The sequence below is a fragment of the Callospermophilus lateralis genome, chromosome 2, assembly GCF_048772815.1.
Source record: "Callospermophilus lateralis isolate mCalLat2 chromosome 2, mCalLat2.hap1, whole genome shotgun sequence".
In the NCBI taxonomy this organism is placed as follows: Eukaryota; Metazoa; Chordata; class Mammalia; order Rodentia; family Sciuridae; genus Callospermophilus; species Callospermophilus lateralis.
The window spans coordinates 175,188,601-175,208,079 of record NC_135306.1 but is presented as its reverse complement, the minus strand read 5'-3'; the positions used below and the strand labels follow the sequence as shown (position 1 = coordinate 175,208,079).

Below are 19,479 nucleotides of genomic sequence, written 5' to 3'. Positions count from 1 at the left end.
AGTCATATAAAGTCATGAAAAATGAGACTCCATAGGCAACAAGCAGAAGCATGTTTTAAGAAATTTTATCTGAAGCCTCAGTTTTATTTGAAGCAAAAACTCTGTTAAAAAAAAAAAAAACTATAGAAGAAATATTTCATTTGCTTTAAAAACTATTCGTAGGCATTCTGGAGGCACTCTTATGTGGGCAAAAGAAATTAGGGTCTAAACATTCAATAGGACAGAAGAATGATTTATTTGGAGAAGAGGTTATATTGCTACACCATTGAAAAGGCTGACATTGAGTAGAATTACAAGCAACAGTGTATTGTTGTGAGGGAGTTACATGTTCAGTGCTAAATTGATATGTGAACCATACAGATTGTGATCTTTTGAATAACCATGACATATCTTATAAATGCAGTCACTGAAATCTTATTAAAATTAGAGACACAAGATTCAGTTCCCATTTGCAACGCCCTGCCTTAAGATGCGAAGCCTTGACATCACCACATCCCAATCAGCATAGGCTCCCTCCAGATGGCGGGTTATCTCAGTTCCTGCTTCATAGCTGCGACGGCCGTGAAGTAAGCGCCAATTATCAAAAGTAATCACATCACCTAAATAAAAGAATTTTTTCCCATTATGAATAATTTGTGTTTAAATGATTTACAAAGCAGGAAAATATAACAGGCAAAACTCCACCACTGCTACTCAGTTCATATCAATAAATGGTACATTTATTTCTTTACCCAAAACTGCACATTTGCTGTCACACTAATCAACCTCTAGATGCAAACTGCTTTATGCCTTGACACTTAAATCACATAGCCTGGTAGGCTCCTGTGGACACCTTAATAATTCTTACTTGGAAGATTTGCTCTGTGTAAAGCTTTTTATTGTCTTTACTGCTTGTCACTTATCTCTTAATTAGGAAATTGTTCACCTAGTTGAACAGTTTCAAATCATTATAAAGACAGTGATATTCTTATTTGGTCTTTTATATTCCCAGTCTTTTATGGACATTATTTTTAAGATTCATAAGAACTCTAAAAAGAGAATTACCCTTTCATACATGAGAACATCAAAGCTCAACAAGTTGAGGGATTTTCCTAAAGTTGCATTGCCTTCACATGGTGAACCTGGATTCCAACTATTTTCTCCCATGGTGTTTCAGTTTACACGTTGCCACTCTTAAAATCAACATGCTGTGACTGCGTGGCAATGGGTTTATGGTGATTTCTAGTCTTTTTATTATGCCAAAGTTCAATTCTAAAAATAATTTCCACCATGCATGGTGGTGCACTCAGGTAGTCTCAGCTACTTGGGGGGCTGAGATGGGAGGCTCACTTGAGTTCAGGAGTTTCAGACCCATCTTGGGAAATATAGCAAGACACTGTCATGAGAAAAAATAAGGAAGACAAATAATGAAAAAAGAAAAGAAATAAAAACAATTACAGTAAAATGAATCTTCCATTTGGCTGAATCAAGAGCAGAGAGAAATTATGCCTTTCACTATAGATAACAAAAGCTTTAAGTTCAAGAGAGTCATTGTACAATATGGTATCTATAGCTAATAACAATGCACTATATTCTTGAAAGTTGCAAAGAAAGTAGACTTTGTGTTCCTACTGTAAAAAAATCTCATACCTATATAAGATAATGCATATATTCATTAGAATGATTTAGCCATTCCATAATATATACATGCTTAAAAGCAACATGTATGTGACAAATATATACAATTTTGTTTGTCAATTAAAAACAAATAAATAAAAAAGACTAAATAGTGGAGGAACTTCACTTAGCAGAAATGGTCCAGAAAAAAAAAAAAATCAGGGTTTTTTTGCGCCTTTATTTCAAGTAGCTAGAGTACTCCAAGTACTATTTTATTTCAGGCAATACTGTCTCTGCCCATAAGTTTAGAAATAAACTTTACTTAAGTGTTTTATGATCAGTATCATGAGGACATATTTGTCTACCAGGATAGGAAAATAAAGAGGAAGGCTCAGCTTGTATTGATAGGCAATTAGGATAGAAAATAGAAAACATCAGACTTTCATTTGGCCCAGAGTTTCTTTCAAGTAGCAGAGGTGGGAGCCAGGAGGCTGCTGTTTAAGCAAATCAGCTATTCACCAAGATTCTACTGTAAAACTGTTCTGGATATCATTCTCCATGGGTAAACTGGGAGAAAATCCAAATTTTTACATTTTTTGAAAAAATGTCCCCACTGACCTGGATTCATCTTGAAGATAAATTTGTTTTCTTTGCTGTTCATGAGATCAACAAACTCTTTTAGAGCAGCATAAAAAGGCTGAACTCTCTCAACAGGTACATCAAATATCGTGTCTCTAGTTGCATTGTTGAAGTTGATGCGAACCACTTGGCCTTTGTCATCTAACCTGTTGAAGAGAAAAAAATTATCATATAATTCATGACATATCTATTTACATTTGTAAGGGTCAAGATCTTCAATTTACCTGTGGTACAATGTATTCCTTCACCTTTTTCATTCATTCATTTAATAAGTGTTTTTAGAAATCTCACTGCAAAAATACTAGGAGGGATTATACTAAAATTAAAATGTTACTGATATATGCAAGTCAACATTTTGTTATGCTTAGTGAAATTTATTTGTTGTTCTTTAAAATAGGCTTTACATATTAAAATCTCATGCAACGAGTTTATAGGTCAGTGACTTTTTGTATTTTATCTAATTGGAAGAAAATTTTATTCTTTAAAAGCTTGACATATATGGTTCTTATTTAATGCCTAGTTTGGAGATGGGGGAAAGTGAAGAGTGGAGAAAAGAAGACTAGCCTGAGAACATTCTTCCTATCTACCTCTCTGTACCACATGTCTTAGTCTGGAGACCTTTAGAAGATTGGTACTGTATCTCACTCAGTGTTGTATTCCCAGCTCTCAACAGAAAGCCTGGACATAAGAGTTGGTAAATAAACATTTATTGCGTCTGTATATATTTTTCATGATTTAGGGGAGTACTAAAGTCTCTTTAGTATCTTGGAAGATGCTAATGTTGTGATTTCTCTACTCTTTCTTATAATACGGACTGTGATCATGACAATGCAAGATAATACAACTTTCAATGTAAGAAAAGAAAACAAACTTTCTGAAGTTTGGACTATGCTGGTTATAATTAGCAAGACATGGACATCACTTACATACAGAGGCAAAAAGAGGAGGGTTTTTTTCTGTGTGTGTATACAGTTTTTGTTTTTAGCTTATTGGGAAGGTGGACTTTCAGCCAGACCTTCAGTACCAAGCAACTCCCAACTTTTATTTTTCCTTTAGGTAGAAACAGTAGGTATGAATGAAAATAGGAGAGAAAGTGGTCCAGGATGGGGACACATTGCTTAGTATTACTTCCTAAAGAAGTGTCCCCAGGGGACAAACCCAGGGGGTTTGGTAACGGTAGTAATGGTAGCCAACAGCTGAGTAGAGCCCACACCTGGTGGATCAGACCAGACAAATTGTTCCATTTGCTTGGACATAGAGAACTTGTGTTGGGGTCTGGGCTGCACTTAGCTGACTGGTCACACAGAGAGTGAACCATTATCAATGTCAGGATACAGAAGGAAGGATGCAATTGACTGCTAGAGAAGACATTAATCTCAGGATTGAAGAGTTAGAGGAAGTGGGGGACTGAAACCTTAAAGATCAACCTAAAATGCAAAATTGGATCTTAGTAAGCAGGAAATTCCTCTACAGAACAACAGAATAAAAGGAAGCATCTAATGCAAACTTTTATGCAGAGGAAGGGTAAAATGTCATAAAAGATGAGAATAATTAGCTATATATTTAGCTGTGAACAAAGGACAAATATTTAAAAATAAACCAGCAACAAGATGACAATGAACCAATCTAGGCAAATCATCATCAGTGATGCCAACAAGAACCCGAAGAAAGGACCATAGATATCTCCCGCAGTCCCAGTTGCCGCTATGAATATTTCCCATTAGTCTTGCAGGGAGATGGGATGTTTTATGGAACTTCTTGCTTTTACTGGGGGAGTGCCTCTATGGTATTATCTATTGCATCACATTTTATGAGAGAATCTGCAGGAAAAAATTATTTCAAACTTTAGAAGCAATTTGACTCTTATAATTGATTATATTCTTTCTTTGCTTTGGTTTCTAGGTTGGATCTGAAATAGAAAACTATTATCAGTAAATTGTTGGCATTTATAAAATGAAAATTATAGCAAGCTCAAATATACTTTGCATTTTCACTGATAGGCATTTTGGTAAGTGCTTCCATTTATTAACTCTAGACTTCCTACTTCATCATAAATTACTGATAAGTGGCAGGTATTCTTCTTTTTTTTTTTTTTTTTTTTTTTTTTTAGAAAAGAAACTGAATCAGCAAGGGGAAGTCATTGAATAAGTGGTTGCATAGATGGCAAATAAAAGACTTGTATTCACATGAGTAAACTTGCAATCAATAGGATTGATTAATTCCACTATTATTTTTTGCACCAGTTTCTTCATTAATTTATTTTTCATTGTATTGGATTGTTACTGATTCTTTTAGCAGCCTTAGAGACTTTTTTGTACTAGGAAGTATATGAAAATTTCAAAAGAATTTAAAAGTTTAACCACAAGAAAATTAAATTAACCCAAACACTCAGGAGACCGAAGCCCTCATTAACTGAAACCCTTGTTTTCTCTCTTGTTAAAAATGTATTTTTAAATGGATTAATGTTAAATACTTTATTCTCTCCATGGATATCCCTGAGACCTTGCAAATGGCCAAATTTTGGATTGTATTACAAAATATATCAAAGCCAAGTCATGATTTGGTTGATGGACATTCAGTTAATCTCATTCAATAACTAAGTTTCTTGCTTCACTTCTCTTACAGAATCTGCAATTATTTTAGGTCTTAACAAAAATTTTTATTTGTCATGGATTTTTAAAATTTAAATTTATTTCAACTCATGCATAAAACATAAAAATTAAAAATTACACATTAATAGGGTAACATAATGTTTTGATACATTTATATACATGTGTAATGTGTATATCAGATTAAATTTATCAATCTCCTGATGATAAAATGATAAAGCTCTCATTTTAAAGGAGCTGTTTAGATAATTAAAACTGTCATAGTATAATTAAGAAGCTTGATTTATTTCTTCTCTTTCTCCCCTCAATGGCTGAGTTCTCAGAGAACACCTCAGCTTCATTGTGATCTAGAATATATTCCTGAGGATTGTCTTTCCTTCATACCTCTTATCCAAACTATCAGGAAAATAATCTTTTTCCCTGAAAAATATATCAAAAAATATATGCTTTTTAACATGGCCATTACTGTCACTTGGATCACTCATGTTCAGGGTGCCATCATCTCTACAGGGAGCCCTAGCAGTAGTTTCCTGCCTGGTCTTCCTTCTCCTGTTCTTGCTCTATTTAATACTATGTTCAACACAACAGCCAGAGGATCTACATAACACATAACTAAATACAAATGTCTTTCCTTTGGTCAAAACCTTATGACAGCTCCCTACTTCACTCAGAATAAGAACCGAGGCGTTTATGGTTATTAACAACACTACAGATGAACTGACCCCATCTGACCTCCTCTTCTAACACACTTCCCTTCTCTCAGCTCTGGCTGTTTCTTGAACTCTCTAGACATGTTCTTGAAGATTTCTTAGGACTCTTGCTCTAGCACTTTCTAGAAAACTTCTTCACTTCTTTAAGTCTTTGCTCAAATCTTTCCCTTACTACACTATTGAATGATGAAAATTTCATCCTTGCTAAGTCTTTGGTTCTACAGATTCTCTTAATCTTGATCTACTTTTACTTTTTTCCCCTCCTTAAGTCTGTAATGGCTTTGTAATATTCATTATGATCTGCATATTTATTTCAAAATTTCAAATTCTCCCCTTCCCCACTAGAACTCAAGCTGTGTGAGGGCAGGCATCTTTATTTTGTCCATTGGCATATCCCAAGTACTAAGAAGGATATCTGGCCTCAGTAAATATTTGTTGATGAATAAATGAAGGCTGTGCATACACATAAGATAATGGAACTGTATGCTACAGATCTGATTATCTACTAAATGAATTTATTTCCATATGTGGCTATTACTCTTAAAAGAATTCAAATTTAATTCTAAAATCAGAAATACCCCCAAATTAACTGAAGTATATTTGAATACATAATGTCCTAGAGACACAATCTAAGATAATTCTTGAATAAAATGATAAATTATAGCCTTAGTGGGTACTTGGAAAAATCATGATAAAATCATTTTAAAAGAACAAAGACACAAATATTATCTGTAAGGAATATATGATCTTTGTCGACTTAACATCTTTTGAGGGAGAGTCTGTTTCATTCTCAGTCCATGAAATTCAAACAAGGCTGACCCTCTCTATAGATGAGCATGTGGTCCTGGCACGGCCACCTGGAATTCTCCAACTTTGGCCACGGCATTTGCTTCAAGGACAGACACAGACATAAGTTGGACAAGGAGTCATCTACCTTTGTCACAGTTGTGCAGATAAAAGTACACTCCTTGTTCTGTGATTGTCAGCTCCAAGAGTAATGAACACTTGGAGCTTCTGAGGATCATCTTTAAAAAGGAGTCAATATGGGGTGGGGGAGGGTGGAGAAAAATTCCAGATGACAATGTGTAACTCCTGAATCTACCTATTTGGAGTTATGTCCTTTCACTTTTGCTAGTACAATCACATTGACTAAGACTATGTAGAACTAACACTTTTAAAATGAAGTGCACATTAAATCTTACTTTTCCTCTAATATTAATAGATTATTTAAGGTAATTTGATTAAAAAAATTCATTCAACTGTGGAAAGATTCTTTTTTCTCTTTTGGCTTAAAAGATAGATTAAACAAAAAAATAGCTTTGCAGTAAAGCATTCTACTGTTTAAGCATTAGATTAATGGAGAGTTTGCTGTCAATTGTTTTATTGCAATGAGAAATTCATAAAAAGTACTCACTCTATAATTTTGTGTTTAGATTGTACAGAGAAATCACAGTAATCCACTCCAATGTCTGTAAAGTCCACAAAGGTGGAAGACAAAATCTGGAATGCCCGAGGATTTTTTTCCTTAAGCTTTTGGCACACATTAAACCCATCTACAATTTCTGAATCACCCCCTGTGACTGTTTGTTTTATGCAGTGCAGAAGCTGAACCTGAAAGAAGAAATGGAGAAGTATAGTTTAAAATAATAGCATTTCACTATTTTTGATTTAAATATTCAAAAAGATATGCACAAATCAAAATCAATGAAATTCGTTTTTATATCTGTTCTCTTACATCAGCAGAGAAAGGGGCTGGGGACAAAAAAGATGGTTATGATCAATACTGTACAGTTCAAACCTATTTTAATTGAAGACATGGACATAGGCATGATAATGTTCACTAGTAAGCAAAAGGCACAGGTCATAAGAGCTGTAGAGAGTGAACTCTGGATGCTGGAGCAGGCAGGAAAGGCCAGCAGAAGAGGTGGTGTTTAAGCTGGGCAAAGGGCAATGGATAAGATTTGGTATGTGCAAACTAGACTGAGAGTGCAAATAGAAACAGAGATGATGTGCATGCAAAAGTGCACAGTTCACTCAGTAACAAACAGTTTTGCAGAGGCACAGGGTATAAATGGAAAGAGAAGATCAGGTTGAAACATGATTTTGGGTTTCATGGAGAGTCTTAAATGTTAGATAAAAAATTTCTATTCTTTCTGTTGTGAATTACTGAATATGGAAGCAATATAGAACTGACCTGAAAAAATTAGCCCAGTGGTGTTACAGTAAATGAATTATTTTTGAGGAGGAAACAGGCCAGATAGAAGCTACTTGAGAGTATAAGGCCATAATTCAGATGTAAGGATAAAAAAGGAAGGAAGTGGGGTGGGAGTATGAGGGATGGATAAGCTCCAACACACTGAGAATGAGAAAGCCATTCTACTAAGTACTAATAAATTTTATTAATATTTTTGGGAAAATGTTTAAAATTATTTCATTTTGAAAAGTAAATCATAGTAAAAACTTAAAGATACTTTTGAGTGGAGCTTTTCATTGGTTTTGTGACTCCTTTTGGTAAGTCAGTATGGATGGGTGATTTTGAGTATTTAAATTTAGACCCTGGTTTTCTGTTGGAAGAAACTAATAGCATTGAATTGCAAATCTTCATTCTCACTGAGTGAAATAAATTAAAAACATTGTCTGATAGAGTGCTTATAGAATGGAAGAGACAAATATGATCAAATACCCAGACTTGGAGGGATACCAGTATTAGTTAAAAAAAAAAAAAATCATTTAGTTTGGTTTGTTCAACAGCTGGCCTGGAATAATGTTGTCCATCAGAACTTTTGCAACAATGGAATATTCTTATTTGCTGTCTAATACAGCAATCTCTAACTTCACCTGGCTATTGTGTGCTTGAAATGTAGTGTGACTGAGGAGCAGAATTTTGAATTTTATTTAGTCTTAATTTTAATTAAAGTGTGAATAGTCACTTGTGACTAGTGACTACTATTGGATAATGCTGATCTAGAACATACTGTTTCTCTTCCAAACCTATTGTACAAGTTTTTATAATTTTTTATATAATTTATTCTAAAATTGAAATTGTATCATGTATATTACTACACATAAGAATGCTTAGAATTTGATAGTTTTATCTTCATTTTGCAGATGGAGAGACTGAGATATAGAGGTGTCAAAACTGGCTAGTTACTAAGAATTTGGCTAAAATGTGGAAAAGCTGGTATTCATACTTTGGCCTATTTGCCTAAAAACCTGTATACAGCAAGTCTTTTGTTTACAAAGAGAAAAATCCCTTTATAATGCTCTTAGTTATTCAGTATTGTGTGGTGTGTAGATGTATCTGTGCTTTACCAATTTAAAATATCCATCCTTATTTATTGATGTTGGAAGATAACTGGTCTAAATTAATAATGGTTCAATCTTTAAATTGATGGCATTTTTTTTTTCTTTTTTGGTACTAGGGGGCTGAACCCCAGGGAACTATACCACTGAGCCACATCCTCAGCCTTTTTATTTTATATATATATATCTTATTTAGAGACTAGGTCTTGCTGAGTTACTTAGGACCTTTCTAAGTTCCTAAGGCTGGCTTTGAACTAGTGATCCTCCTGCCTCAGCCTCCTGAGCCACTGGGATTACAGGAGTGTGCCACCACAGCCAACTTTATGCCATTTTTTTATGCTTGAAAAATACATGCATAAGCTGATCAAGTTGCTTAAGAAAATCATCTCACAAGGGCCATGAGGGACAATGCAGTATGATGAAAAGGAAATGGAAAAGTCCACCAAACTCTCAATGGCAAAATGATAGCATAATTTTATTTTGGAGAGAATTGGAGGGTTCTTGAGATTCTTTCCAATTTCATCATAAATGAACTCACAGAATATTTCAAATATCAGTTTTTAAAAAAATTAGCTGATGTTTTTACATAGGCAAGGCCAACTAACATCTTCTTTTATGTAGTTAAATTTTTAATACAATCTTATGACACACAAATGATGATGGAGCCTGACACCCTCACCACTAATTCAAATTTGTGGAAAACCAAATTTTATTTCATGTGAGTCATTCAGAATTAAAAAATATTTTCTTTTAAAGTGTTTCTTTATGGCACCATGTGACTTTTGGCCCAGAGAAAAATATGAGCAAAGTAATATCTGTGTTTCATTAAAGATGTGTCTTCTTATCTTCACCCCATTGGATCCAAATCCATTAACCTGCATGCTCAAGAGGAAACTAATTATCCAAGTCATTTCATCTGTAATTAAAATGACATTTTAATAAACTTTTATTTGATAAACATTTTACTATAAATCATTTAGTTATCTTTTCTAATTATTATGGAAAAGCTCAAATACAAAAGAAAAAAAATAACCTTCAAAATGGAAGTTTGAACAATAGTATAAGCAGATATCCATATTTTTTCTTTTATCAGAATCACAAGTTTGAGCAGACCTTGGGCAACTTAGGCTCTATTTAAAAAATAAAATAAAATAAAAAGTTGGGAAAACAGCCCTGTGATAGAGCATCCTTGGGTTTAATTTCCAGTATTGAAAGAAATTATAGTAAAAATCTATCAAGTCATTTATGTAATTTTAGACCTTTGTTGCACTTTGCTTATTTATAGAGTATCTGTTATGTCTATATTATGTGCAAGATGATGTATGAAGTTTTGAGATAGAGAAAGGTATGATTCAATCCTTGTCTTTGAAGAGTTTTTAAAGTGTGACAATATATACAAATATATATATCATATCACATTACATTATATCACATTATACAATTATGATAATTAGAAATTCCAACTCAGGAGCTTTATGATGTGATGATAAACTAGATGGAAATCTAGGTTCAAGTTCAAATTCCCCATGAATCACCCTATAAAAGTTTTTATCCTTGTACTTCATTTCCCCATTTTACATAAAAGTCACAATCATGTTAACCTTAAAGGAATGTTAAGAGTGATCCTATAAAGAAAGACAAGTCAAAATGCTTTGAAAAGCATAACTTTCTATGAAAATGTCAAAAATTCCATTGTACTTCAGGAAAATTTATGATATCATTTAATCACTTTTTCTTAGGCTTTCAATTTTAACCCAGAAACAAAACGTGAAGTCATAAAATACAGAAGATAATTTAAAAATTTGAAATAGAATCTTTAGTTTTCTCGTCTCACTCTTCAAGTTTTATTCTATCCAACCTCTCTAACTGATCTCTGAAAGGTGAGTTGAGCTGATTAGTTTGGCTTTTAATAACAGGGTTTCAGAAAAATATCTCAGAACCACATTTTGAATAAATCACATTGTTGTGTCTCCTCCTTCAACTCCCACTCAAAAAGGTGACTATAGGAGTCATTTTTCTGTCATCATTTAGTTCTATGAAATCATGTGGATTTCTTTTTTCCAATCAACAAAATAATTTAAAACATGTGGTCAAATTCTATACTCGCTTAGCTAATACTGGCAAGAACAATGGGTAGCAACCAGGGCACAGAGAAAATATGTTCAGTCAAGATGATGAAAAAAAGGGATTAATTTTGGTTTTGGCCCATTTCTCCTTTATTAACTTGAGAATTGTCCAGATTTTCATTTATCTTTGAAGATACAGATTTCTGTGTGGTTATTTCATTTAGTCCAGTTCAGCTTTAAAAATAGGCAAAGAACATATATTTTTTTTTTAAAAAACATATTGTCCTGACCATTTGTGTTTTAATTTAGTAAATGGTGATTTTGTAAAAATGTATTTGGTTTACTAAAATGATAATTTTGTGAAGATGTAGAGGAAGAGTGTCTACTCAGAAATTCCTCTGGGGCCTTTGTGGCTCTATATGGAGCACCTCCTTATTTGAGAGGAAATTTTATTACTGAAATAGGAGATGGTTTCCAAAAATAGCATGAGTACTCTGTTCCTTATCTTTGAATCCGTTATTACGCATGTTCAGAGCTCCTTCCTTGAGTTGACTACTTCCTCATTTCTTGAATCTCGGCAAGACTTGTGGTTTGCTTAGACCAATAACACACAGCAGAAGAAACACTGCACAAATACTAGCCCAGGCCCCAAGAAGCCTTGCATACTTTGGCTCTTTCTCTGAACGTTGTGTCAGTTGCCATGTGCAGAAGCCTGGGCTAGCTTGTGGAGCAGACAAGCCGTGCTAGATGAAGTCACCAGCCCTTAGCCAACTCATCAGCTGAGTTAATCTGCAAATAAGAACTTCCCAGCAGAACACAGCCTGGATAGCAAGAATGGGCTAAGTACGTCGCTGCTCTTTTTAGCCATTAAGTTAGGGAGTGGGTTTTCATGTAGCAATAACTGATAAAAATGACAGCCATGTCTCACTGTGGGAGAACACCATCTGTGTTCCCTGATTTCATTTTTTTTCTTTAAACTCTCTTACCGGATATATATATATATACACACACACACAAAAAGACACCAGGATATACTGCTATCTTAAAAAAAATATGTCATTGCAAAGCAAAAAGTGCCAATAATTATTTCCAGGAAGAACAAATAAATATTTTTTTAAAAAAAGATACATGAAAATGTCCTATCCCTCAGCAATTCTGATATTCAGAATTCAGGTACAAAAATGTTGTGTTTGGATTGTGTTTGAAGAAAAAAAAATTACATATGACAGATTAGCTGGTGAAATATGTAATCTTATACACTCAAAATATAGAAGGATTTGGTCCTTGGCCTGTTTTGTGGAAAATATTTGAAGCTCACCTTACCCCAGGTGGATGGTGCAGGGCTGGATAATCCGTGTGAAAGCTTAGCTTTCCAGTTGTGTAAGCCACATTGTTTGCATCAATTTTGTCTTGCACTTGCCAAGTATGTCTGTAAAATATAAGAAACACATGTATAAGCAGATTGTCACGAAGCCAGAGCAAATGTATTAGAATGAATTAGATATGGAGGGGGATGATAACTTTTCATTTTATGAAATAATTAACATAATGACTATGAACCAAAAAGGTAGTGTAACATTCCTATGACTGAAGTAATATAATTTAGCATCTCCTCATTTCTCCCCTCAACAAAACCACATCTTCACACTAATCTATCCTACAGAGTTCATAAAGAAGTAAATGTGGGATTGTAGGCCATCTTTTTTTTTTTTTTAATAGCTTGATGCATATAACAAAATGAAGCTTTTTTGGTGGGGGGTTACTGAGGATTGAACTCAGGGGCACTTGCCCACTAAGCCACATCCCTAGCCCTATTTTTAATTTTATTTAGAGACAGGGTCTCACTGAATTGCTTACCACCTCATCATTGCTGAGGCTGGCTTTGAACTCAAGATCCTCCTGTATCAACCTCTCAAACTTCTGGGATTACAGGCATGTGCCACTGCACCCAGTATAAAATGAAACTTTTTAAAGTGAGCAATTCAGTTGAATTTAGTACATTCACAAGTGGCAACCATCACTACTATAGTTACTATATATCTGGTTGTTTTGTTTGGCTTTTGGTGGGAGCATGCTTGGGATTGAACCCAGAGCCTCATGCATGCTACATGAGTGCTATATCATTGAGCTGCATCCACAGTCCCTATATCTTAAGTTTTAAAGCATTTCTATTGTTCTTACATAAAACCACATATCAGTAAGAAGTTTCTTGCTCTTTCCGAGGTCCTTGGCAGCCATTAATCTGCTTTTTCTCTTTATACTTATTTTTAATATTTAATATATATGGAATTATACAGTATGTGATATGTTTGACTTCTTTCACTTAGCATATTTTCCAGATTTCTCAAACTGTAGCATGTATTAGTATATAATTTCTGTTTATGACTTAATACTTTATTGTACAGATAACCACAATTTGTTTATCCATTCACTCACTGATGGACATTTGGGCTGCTTCTACTTTTTAGCTATTGTAAATAGTGCTAATGGAGCACAGAATGTGTATATGCAAATACTTACTTGAGTTTTCAATTTTTTGGATATGTACATAAGAATAGAATTCTGGATTCATATCATAATTCACTGCTTAACGGTTTGAGGAACTGCCAAATTGTTCTTCATAGCATACATATCATTTTTATATTCCAACTAGCAATGTGTGAGAGTCTCATTTTATCTACATCTTCACCTATACTTTTTATTTTCTTTATTAAAAAAAATTGTTGTCAGGCATAGTGGCACCCACCTGTAATCCCAGTAACTTGGGAGGCTGAGGTAGGAGGATGACGAGTTTGACGTCAGCCTCAGCCACTTAGTGAGATCTTTAGTCACTTAGTGAAACACCATCTCAAAATTAAAAATGAATGAATGAATGAATGAATGAATGAATAAACAAATAGGACTGGGATGTAGCTCAGTAGTAAAGCACTCCTAGTTTCAATACCCAGTATCAGGGGATAAAAACTTATTATAATCTTTCTAATGGGTGTGAAATTGCATCTCACTGTGGTTTTCATTTGCTTTTTCCTAATGAGTAAACATGTTGAGTATCTTTTCATGTACTTCTTGGCCTTTTGTAGAGCGGTTTATTCAAGTCTTTGCATTTATTTTGGTACTGGGGATTGAATCTTGGGGCACTTTGACACTGAGCTACATCCCCAGGCCTTTTCATTTTCCATTTTAAAACAAGGTGTCACCAAGTTGCTCAGGCTGGCCACAAACTTATGATCCTCCTGTCTCAGCTTCCTGAACATCTGGGATTACAGGTATGTGCAAACATGCCCAACCCTTTACTCATTTTTAAATGGAACTTTTTATTTAGTTGTAAGAGTTCTTTATATAGGCTGGATATTGAACCCTATCAGACATGTGATTTGTGAATATTTTCACCTCTTATGTGGGTGATTTTTTAATTTATTTTTTACTAATGTCCTTTGATGCTCCGAAGCTTTAAAATGTGATGAAACCCAATTTTTCTATTTTTGTTGTTGCTTATGTTTTTGATGTTGTATATGTGAATTCATTGCCTATTTGATGTCATGGAGATTTTCCTCTAATATTTTTATGATTTTAAATCTTATATTTCTGTTAGGGATTCATTTTGAGTTAATTTTTGTATATGATATGAAGCACAGTCCAGCTTTGTTCTCTTGCATGTGGATATTCAGCTGTACCAGCACCAAGCTCCTACAGATGCCCTGTCCCAGTTACAATCCCTTCTCTCTTCTCCAAGGTAACCACAGCTGTGACTTCTATTGTTGCAATTTCTTTGCATTTTCTTAGAGTTTTATCACCCAAATGTGCATCTCTCAACACAGCTTAAGCTTGTTCAGAAAACAACTGTTATACATTTTAAATTTCTTAATCTACAACTTTTCCTTCCAAACTGTTCTTCCAAGTTATTGTTTGAAGATCAAAGGGAATTTGACCTATAGAGTGCTCCTGTCTGGACTTTGCTGGCTGCACACCCACGGTGATATTTGACAGTTTCTTCTGTCTTCTGTGTTCCTGAAGAATTGGCAGTTGGAAGCAGAGGCTTTGACAGACTCTATTCTTTCTCTTTGGTAAAACTGTAGGTGGCGTGTGTTTGTGTGTGTGTGTGAGTGTGTGTGTGTGTGTGTGTGTGTTTTCTAAAAGTTGTAATGTCTGCATTCCTTTTTGTGATGTTTGTACACGTTCATGCTCAATGGCTATATTCACCAATTCATCCAAGTTCCAAATTGTGAAGTAACAAACTGATAATTTATTTTTTATTTATCAGGTGGATTACTTTTAAAAATAACCTGCTTTTCTCTAACCTGCTATTTGGTGACACTATATAATGTCTTATATAAAGATAATTAGATAAAAACTCAATGCCATCTCTTTATTTACCATTTGCAATGTAATCAGTTTGCTTCCTACCATGACAAATTGAACAATAAGTTCTTTAAAATATAACACATGTATTAAAACTAAATTGAGGTAATGTTTCATAAAATTGTGAATGTACTAAATGACAGAACAGTCACAAATTAAGAAAAAATGCCTACTATTAAAAGTATAAAAACTAGGTAATTATAAAAAGAACCAAGGGTTACTTGCAATTCTGTGGCAGGAAAAGTAAATCATTATTCAGACTTTGCAAGGTGTTTCTCTTTGAAGATTGAAACAATGGGTACTTGGGAGGAAGCTATGTTTCAAAATATAGCTTTAATAGAGTTGCTACATAGATATGCCATTTTATTTCTGTATAATGTCTACTTATTCATTTATGTTTGTAGTCATCAAATCATTTTTGAATAAACATATTTAACAGCTATGCTATTCCTGGCATGGATTCTGCCTTATGGATAGCACAAGGCAGCTGGGTGCAATCCTGCACACCTATAATCCCAGTGACTTGGGAAACTGAGACAAGAGGATCACAAGTTTAAGGTCAGCCTGGGTAACTTAGTAAGACCCTGTTTCAGAATAAAAAATAAAGAAGGATGGGGATGTAACCCAGTATGAGAACACTCCTGGGTTTAATCCCCAGTACTACAAAAGAAAAAAAAGAGAGAGAGAGACAACTTAAGGAAGAAAAAAGACAAATATATAATTATAAAATTTTAGAGATAAGCACTATAATGAAAGTAAGCCAAGGTAAAGAGAAGATATGGGTATGGGGGGGTGCAGAGATGATCTTTGGTAAGTACATGGCGAATAATTGACATTTTTTAAAATGCAGAAACCCAAATATATTAAGAGAAGGAGAAACGTGAAATCCTGGGAGCTGTATGTTAGGCAGAGGAACCCTAAGTGAAAAGGAGCTGAGTTAGGAATGTGCCTGGCATGTCTGTGGGAGAATGGGAAGAGTGTGGCTACAGCAGAGCTGCCAGGGAATCAGGAGGGGGAAATTCATCAGATGCACAGGGGAAGCCAGATCCTGAAGGACTGGTGGACTAGGCTAAGGATTTGTGATGGAAGACTCTGAGTTTCTCCACTGTGAAAATTATACTGAGTAGTTGTTTTACAGAATTGCTTTGTTGTTGAGGGGGGAGTAGATGGTACTAGGAAAAAGATGCCAAAAAAGAGAGATGATGGTGACCAAGACTAGAGTAGAAGCCATCATATGAAAGAATGACCAGGTTTGAATTTTGAAGTTAGAATTAATAGGGTTCTTTTACAAATTGGATGTAGGATGAGAGGGAAACGGAGTCCAGAATGATGCCCAGGTTTTCAGCCTGAGGAACCAGATAGAGAGTGGTCCCATTTACTGAGATTCACTCTGTAAAAACACACCATTAGGTTGGAGGAATCCATTTCTATTCTTATTCTTTTTGCAGAGTTACAGGAGAAAGAAATCAAGAACACCCTATCATAGGCAGTTTGATTCACGTAATTTAAATGACTTTTTTGGTGCTTTAAAAAATTCTTTATTCACCAGATATGAGAAATTGTGCTTTATATGTATAATAAGAATTGTAGTACATTCTGCTGTCATATATATATAATACATATATATATGTATTATATATATATATGAAAAAAAGAATACATAGGTCCATGTATGTTATTGAAAAAAATTCTTTATTCAGGCCAAGCGCAATGGTGCATGCCTGTAATCCCAGCAGCTCCAGAAGCTGAGATAGGAGGATCTCGAGTTCAAAACCAGCCTCAGTAAAAAGCAAGGCGCTGAACAACTCAGTGAGACCTCATCTCTAAATAAATACAAAATAAGGCTGAGGATGTGGCTCAGTGATTGAGAACCCCTGAGTTTAATCCCCAGAACTAAAAAAACAAAAACAAAAACAAAAACAAAAAAACTTCATTCACAGATGGACACATGATCCCCTTGGTTATGGTGCTTTAGCTGCCCCCTGCATGTTACCCAGGGGCAGGTCCCCTTGCCTAGTATGCCACCTATATCCTACAACCTGGCAAACCTCCTTAACCCTGCATGTCCACTCTGCCTTTTCCTGTCAGAGTTCCTATTGGTTCTCCAGAATTCAAACATCCAATGCAAGTTCTAGGCTTGCCAACTATTGCCATACTTGACTTTTCTTTTCTGATCCTGTTGATCTCATTTCACTGCTTGCCTTAAGCTTTTTTTGCCTTTTCTCTTCTTAATTTCCTATCTTCCTAGACCTACTAGTCAAAGCCCAGCTTAAATGCCAACTCCTTCACAGTCTAGTTTCTAGAAACTCAGTTTTTAAATTTAACCTGGACTAGCTTCAAATTGTGTTGGACAATTTATAATTTCTGAACCTCAGTTTATATATTTGTATAGTGAAATAGTTATAAACTTCAAAGAGCTGCTATAGCAAATAGACAAGGTCTATGTTTGACACATAAGAGATGCTATGTATGTTTATTTGACTCATTTATTGGAACTGAAGTTGTTTGGTGTTTTGTGACAATAGTTTCAATTTTAAAAGAGTTATCACTCTGTTTCCATTTTGACGTATAATAACATAATTCTGCTTTGTCTTCTGGGTTTTAAATTCACTAAGTGCAAATCCAAGTTTTGCTCTTCTCCAGTTACCTAATCCAGTCCCTATGCTAAAACAGGGAACCAATAAATTGTGACAGAATGAGCATAAGAAGGGGCACAGGATGACTTTTCTGAGCCTTCATTCTCCTAGGGTAAAGGGTAAAGGTAGGTTAACGATGACCACAAGAGGGTGGGAAGAGATAAAACAGTCAAGTTGACACCTTCCTCCTTCTTCCTCCAGGGACACAACCTAAAATGTCCTCCCACATATGGAACTATTTTTCTTAATGAGCAAAAGTAGGGCTTCTTCCCTGTTCTCCAGTCTGAGAATGAAACTGGCTATTTTGTTCTGCTTTACTCATTTAAAATTAGAAAGGAAAACTCAGTATGTGTTTCACAGAAGGTCAAATGGCCATCCATATGTGGCCATAAACTGTAATGAGACTGAGTGGAGGGAAAGAGGAGTATATATAGCCAGTTGCAACCCCCATTTTAAGTAGGAGTCAGGCAATCCATTATATTGCAGTTACTGTAGCCAAGAAATACATGTTCTCTATGAGGTTCATGTTATTCTATAGCCCATATAAAATACAGCTCCAGACTGTTGTCAACATTGGCATTTTTAGAATTACCAACATGTAGCAAAGGATTTAAGGAGATCAAAAACAGAACTTCATCAAATTATAAAATGTATAATATCTTTTGACTAAGTCGACAATGCTGTTGACAATATCAGCGGAAAATGACTATTTAGACTTTCTTTACAAAAGTGACGATGGTTTTGCATCAGTCCACCTATACTCTTTTTCATGATTTTTCCTGTGATTAAGGATGGAGTTTTGCTATAGCTAAGAGCTGGCTGAGATTCAAGGCTCAGGCTTCAGGCAGAGAACAGATATTTTCTTTGTTTGACTTTAATTGGCTTCTACAGGGATGAGGCTTGGGACTTGGCTTCATCAGAACTTCCCTGGCCTCCTTAGATAATATTTAGGGGATGATAAGTATTTTCCAGCCCTAGAGTGTCTTAGGCATAGTAGGAGATGTGTAGCCCAAAAGTCTGTGGTCACACAATCTGATACATCCTAGGAGGGGAGCTCACCAATTCCAACCATAAAACATTCTAATGGTTATAGCATGAGTTTGGAAAACCCCTTAAACTGTCATCCAGTCTTCCTTTCTTCACCCTTGTAGAAATTAATCATGACAAAAAGTATGATATCGATTGTCTGTGACTCTTAAGTTTTTACTTATCCATCCCAAATCTAAATCTCCAAGAAAATTCAGGAAAATACAAAGTAAACACACATGATGCATTGACCTGTGTAGAAATTATTTTTAAAGCCTACTTGTGGGGTCTTAATAAGATGATGCACATATTCATGAGCTTCTCATTAGAGACAGATTCTAATGTTTCTTTTTCCCACTTTTTTATGGTGCTGAGGATTGAGCCCAAGGCCTTGTGCATATAAGGCAAGCACTCTACCAACTGAGCTCTATCCCTAGCCCTTTTTCCCCCCACTCTTTAATTGGTACATTAGAGTTGTACATAATGATGAAATTTGTTGTTATGTATTTGTACATGCATACAATGTAAATAATAT

At 34.9% G+C, this 19,479-nt stretch overlaps 1 protein-coding gene across 1 annotated transcript in view; it reads right to left on the bottom strand.

The window, feature by feature from the left end:
- Positions 1-438: 438 nt before the first annotated feature.
- Positions 439-19,479, bottom strand: part of Bbox1 (gamma-butyrobetaine hydroxylase 1) — a 51,822-nt gene continuing 32,781 nt past the window's right edge. The window contains exons 4-7 of the mRNA XM_076844282.2: positions 12,247-12,352; positions 6,969-7,165; positions 2,215-2,381; positions 439-599 (exon numbers count right to left, since the gene is read on the bottom strand). Of these exons, the coding sequence (XP_076700397.1) occupies positions 439-599; positions 2,215-2,381; positions 6,969-7,165; positions 12,247-12,352 (631 nt within the window). The remainder of the gene's footprint in view (positions 600-2,214; positions 2,382-6,968; positions 7,166-12,246; positions 12,353-19,479) is intronic.